General features: G+C 36.2%; 1 protein-coding gene across 1 annotated transcript in view; it reads right to left on the bottom strand.

Moving 5' to 3' along the window:
* LOC103811531 (glutamate receptor 4) overlaps positions 1 to 4,472 on the bottom strand; it is a 77,891-nt gene extending 73,419 nt beyond the window's left edge. Inside the window, exons 1-3 of the mRNA XM_009084510.1 lie at positions 4,407 to 4,472; positions 2,252 to 2,410; positions 651 to 818 (exon numbers count right to left, since the gene is read on the bottom strand). Of these exons, the coding sequence (XP_009082758.1) occupies positions 651 to 818; positions 2,252 to 2,380 (297 nt within the window). The 5' untranslated portion in view covers positions 2,381 to 2,410; positions 4,407 to 4,472. The remainder of the gene's footprint in view (positions 1 to 650; positions 819 to 2,251; positions 2,411 to 4,406) is intronic.
* Between the last annotated feature and the right edge of the window lie 1,018 nt (positions 4,473 to 5,490).

Raw genomic sequence — 5,490 nt, 5'->3', positions numbered from 1 at the left:
CTGTCCATTTCTATCTCTACTGAATTTTCTCCAGGACTGAAACCTTGGCTTCCAGGCACAGAGCTGCCAGCTCTGTCAGCAGTCACTTCTCCTCAGCAGTTTCTCCTGAGTGGAGCCTGCTCATTTGCAATGATTTAAATTCTACTGCAGGATTTTTATTTTCTTACTGTCCCATTCAAAGGAAAGGCTAAATCATCTTGACAGAGATCTGGAACTTTCTAGGCATCCATATTCATCAGGAATTCGAAATCCTGACATCAGAGAACAATAGCTCTGGGTCATTTCTTTTTAAAGAAAAAAATGCTACCTATGAGGTTTCCTTGGGAGAAATATACTCTTATTGAAGACAAGAGAAACATATTTGAAAGGTTATATTATGTAGCTATACCTTTTTTTATTAAATGAGAATATCAGTGGAGGAGGTCCCAACTATCTTAAAAGAACCAGCAGTAGTTTCAAATAGTAGTATTTCCCTTCTGCATTCATTCCAAGTTACAAACCATAACAACCTGAACAGTCCAAGTTGTTTCCAAATACCAACTAAAAAATAATTTCCCCTCTCCCATTACTACTCTCGTGCATACTATCTTCAAAGTCATAAAGTGTGTAACTAGTATTCGATATTCACAAAGAATAAAACCTCCCCTTACCTGTTTTAATGTCCTCTCCATATCAATTCCTTGGCCCCATGGGGCTGCAGGGTTGGCAAGACAATCACCAGCATTTCCTCTCCTTGAAATATCAATTTTCTGTCTTCTAAGATTACGGAAAGTTTCGGCCATCACAAGTACTCCATCATATGTCAACGCAGATGTATACTAAATAGATGGACAAATATACCGCTTCAGAGTTGGCATGTCTTTAAGAAAATCAGCTGTCTCAGATATTTCTAGTTTGATTCATTATGCAATAGCTTCTACACCTTCATTTAGAAGAATGCTCTCCTCAAAATCAGAAGCAATTTTGTCTAAGGGGCAAATGCAGGACATTTCAGTAGCTCCAGCTTTAAAACTGTATTTCTATGGGTAGAAAACGTATTTCTATGGAGAGAAAAATCTGCATCTTAAGAATTAATAAAAGAAATAAATAAAACTGGAGATATTCCACTCTTAATTTTATTTTTCCATTTGTCTTACACATTATTGAATAACCCCATCTGCCCAACTTACTCAAGGGAAAAGAAAGAAACAGTAACTCACTGACAAAATATAACTGAAAGAGTGCATGGCTAACGAGCAGACATCCAGACTCCTGGAATTGCTAAGAATGATCAAGTGTAGGTTCTTCCACTGGAAAACTTGTGTTAGCCCTCTGCCTGATACGTGCACTGAACGGTCTGTGTTTCTACACTGACTCCAGTAACTGCTTTAGGTTGATAAGATGCCAAATGAAATGTGTAGAGCAAGTCATTGACAGATGTTAGCCTGGAGCCACAGAAGCAAAGGGGTATTTTCTCAGCATGGTCCTCTGATAAACACAATGCATCAGGAAAAGTTGTTCACATGCCCAGGGCCCTGTAACTTCCAAAATGTAAATTCCCTTATTCAAGTCTAACTTTGTTCCTCTCCTTTGTCTTGCATATTATAAGCTCTTTGAGACATGGTTTAATCTGTATAATCTAGAATTTTGGTTATTTTTAGGTGAATTATGTGTGATTCAGATTAATCAGGCTGTCATATTTATAGCTATGCTGTGATTTGCACACCAAGAAAATTTTAGGTGCGAGAAATATTTTGTTGTCCATCTGTGAGGGATTAGGATAGAGGAACACTGTGATGAAATTTCACTGTAAAATTATGCCTGAAAGTGATTACTACACCAGGTTTTGAGATGAAGAATTTCCAGAGAAAACTGTATGAAAATTTACAATTTCAGTAATATCTCATGTACGGAAGAATTCAGCTCTTTGGAAAGCTCAGCTAAGTGAACCTAGATAAACAGGCTGATTAATGTAAATTTAATTGAAATTAAGTTGTCAGTTAAGCATTTGACCTTTAATCGCTGTTGGTAAAGGGTTGAAGTTGGAGAATAAGTGACAGAGGACATTAAAGTACATCATTGAAAAGTGTTGTAGTTTGTGTTTCCATCATACAGATGTAAGGTTAGGCATAAGCAGTTGTCATTAATAGTGTGATCAACTGCCTCCTCCTCTGTCTACACATTAAGGTCTTCATTCATGTATTCAACAAGGTTAATCATAAAATAAAACACTTGAGTGATATCTTTGGTAGTGCTTCAGACCAGTCAGTACCTTCGGTGGGGTCTCAGATCCAGGGTATTCTCTCTGGTCCAGCTTCTTCCAGCGCTGCATCAGCTTAGTTACCATCGGGGTACTGAAATCTACGAGCTGAAATCCAGTCACATTGGCTCCTCCATGCATAAATCTCTCTAGAGAAATATCTTTGAATCCCTAGAAAATCAATTTAAGATTTTGTTTGCCCTCCTACACCACTGTAGGTCCAATCTGTTCTAGGCCAGCACAGAAGCATAAAGAATGCACAACATCAGGATTCCATTAGAAGGCAAAATTTACAACCAGAGAATAATGTTGAACCTTTGATGATAACTTCCATTTGTTTAATAAATAAATAAAGAAAACCAAGAAATAAATTTCCCACATTATTGATAGGGTGGTCTTGACAGCTAAGCAACACATTGCTGGGAATGGCAGACAGTTTTTGAAGAAATGCCTTTGGCAAATCAACTGAAAAGTGCCTGCAGAATATTAAAGACTTAATCCAATTTCCATCAAAGTTGGCAGATTTGAATAAGCATTGTATTAGTGCTTTAAGCAATACAACCTTCTTTCTTTGCATGTTTGAAAAACAATGTTATTCTGTAAATATATTTATTCCAGGATTCATCGCTTAGCCTGAAAATGTCTGAGATAATGAGATAACATAGTAGACATTAGAAGGCAGAAATGGTGCATGAGGACCTCATTGTCAGTGCAATGAATGACCTCATTCTGGTGCATAACACCAGAATCACACTTTTGCAAGATAAGATTGTGGTAGCTCTCAGATCTGCTATATACTGAAAACCTAGAGTGACGCTCTGACAGTGGAAGAAAATATAAAGTACATATAATTCCTGATTTATTAGTTTCTCTGGCAATTCAGTTCAGCACATATAAAGAAATTCTTTACTAAAATTTGACTTTAGAGACAGAACTGATCTTCAAGAACCACGTAACACAAACTGCTAAAGCAAGCTAAGAAGCAAGCAAAGATCTTTCTGCTCCTTTCCTAACTTCTATGTTTAAGGCTAACTCAGAGGTATCTTATTTTTATTTTCTTAAATTCCTCTGATTGGCATTTATCAGTGCAAACAGAAGTGTATATCACACAAATTCGAAAGATTTAGGAAAAAAAATGGGGGGTACTGACCCATTATCCCAGGGGAAAAAAAAACTTTTAAGGACAGAAATTTGATTCATATCCTAAGGGCTACTGGCAGTAAATATAAATGATGATGCATTAGGAAGTCATATTACCCACATTATTGAACAGACAGTAAGAAAGTGTGCCCCTGATGAAGCAGATGAGTAGATGTGCCTGTTTCCCCTGCATACCCTACTAGCAGTTCACTGCAACATCCAGTTCTTTGTTTGCAGCAACTATTTTGCATGAGAAAAATTACTTGGGGAACTATAAAATTATAACGCTGAAAATCCTAATTTGTAAGACCTAAGAGAATAGACATGTCTCATTTAAAACACCTGAGGCCTTAAAATTAATCTGAAGTGATCTTAAGTTAAGGTACAAGTACAGCAAAGCACAATAAAATATTTCATGTCAACTAAAATGCCTTGAGGGAGAGTAAAAAGAAAACAGTTTAAAGCACACATTAGACTCTGTCCTACATTTGCTGTGCTTTGCTAGGCAGGTATTTTGGCTTAGATAATGGGTCATTTTAATAATAAAATGTTGCATTTACTCTATCCTTGCCCTCTTCTAAACATTATCTATATGAATGTGCAGTTTTGACTTAGAATGAATATATTTAACCAGTAATTTGACTGGAAATAGCTGATCTTACAGGAAAATGAATGTTCCTGGAGAATGTAGAAAAGTTACCTTTAGAATTGCTATGTTACTAATAATAAAAAGATGAGTCAAAAATCACAGTGCTGTTCTGTAAATTCTAATTCAGTCACAAGATACTCTTAGCAGTCCCTTATATTACATTGAGTTTGATAAAATTTAAGATGGTAACATTGTGCCCTTCATATCTAGATGGCTGTAACAACAAACCCGAGTTCTTTTACACACCATAAAGAATGTATTATGTACAACCACATACTAGAGACAAATGGGAAATGTTGTGTGAACTGTTGTAACTGCAAAGTAAAGCTGAGCGTTTCACTTACCAAGCAGGGATATAATTCTAGAAAAGTGTCTTACCAGGTTGGCAACAATATAATGGTATCCTTTAACATGCTTTCCCACGCTCACAATCTGTGCGAGAGAAATAAGAAAAAGAAAGAAAAGAAAAACAATGTCATATTGTTTTATCTATAAAAGTGTTTTCGTAGCCAGATAGACATAAATTCTGAAACATATAAAGCATATAATTATATAATATCATGTTTCCAGCTGCTTAATCTTGGGAAAAAGTTAAAGTGAGTAAAGGAATGAACTAATAATCCAAGTGTCTTCTGTAGGACTGAAAATACTATGGTAGTATACTATTTTATCAAATAGAGCAATTATCTATGGGATACAAATTCAGAAGGAGAAGGTCACACATTAGCTAGAAAGCCTACCCACTGATGCACCTTTTCAGTTGAAATAAGTTCAGAATTTATGAAGCAACCTGGATTTTCATCTCTTGGAATCCAAGCTGTTTGCCCTTGAGGTGGTCAAGTACTATGAGTGCTATTCAGCTCTCAGTAATATGCAGAAGACTTTGGGAATGGACATGATCGAGGACAGAGCAAGAACAGTGAGTCTGCATTTGAGTGTTTAACCAAAATATAACATCAGGTGATGCAAAATGGCAACAATCATGATGTGCAGCTGCTGCAGCCCTGATATGGCATGATCAACCACAGGGTTTAGACAAAAACCAAAACTTGCACCGTGTATCAATATTATTGGAACTTCTGTGATGGAATGACTCATATTTAATGAGCTGAAAACAAATAAATTGGGTAATATTTTGCCAGTAGATTTCATGAACATGCCATTGCAGATTAAAGCTGCTCTTACTAAAGAAAATAACAGTATTACCTGTAACATGCAGCTTGCAATGAATACAGCCCTTTTAACTCTTATTTTTGATATTTACTATTCTTTTAGAAAACTGTGCTTGCAGCCCAAATATGTGGGTTTTTTCCTCCTCATGTACTCATCTCTGCAAACCATTTTAGATTCCCTCCAAATCAATAAATAAGAAACAACCGAAAGTCTTCCATGCAGTGCAGGTCACTTAATAAGTAACGGAAAACTTATGTATCTGTCACCTTTCCTGCTTGAAATCTTAACT

The sequence above is a fragment of the Acanthisitta chloris genome, unplaced genomic scaffold, assembly GCF_000695815.1.
Source record: "Acanthisitta chloris isolate BGI_N310 unplaced genomic scaffold, ASM69581v1 scaffold12841, whole genome shotgun sequence".
Classification (NCBI taxonomy): Eukaryota; Metazoa; Chordata; class Aves; order Passeriformes; family Acanthisittidae; genus Acanthisitta; species Acanthisitta chloris.
Note: the sequence above shows the minus strand (reverse complement) of the source record. Positions and strands in the feature narration are given on the sequence as shown.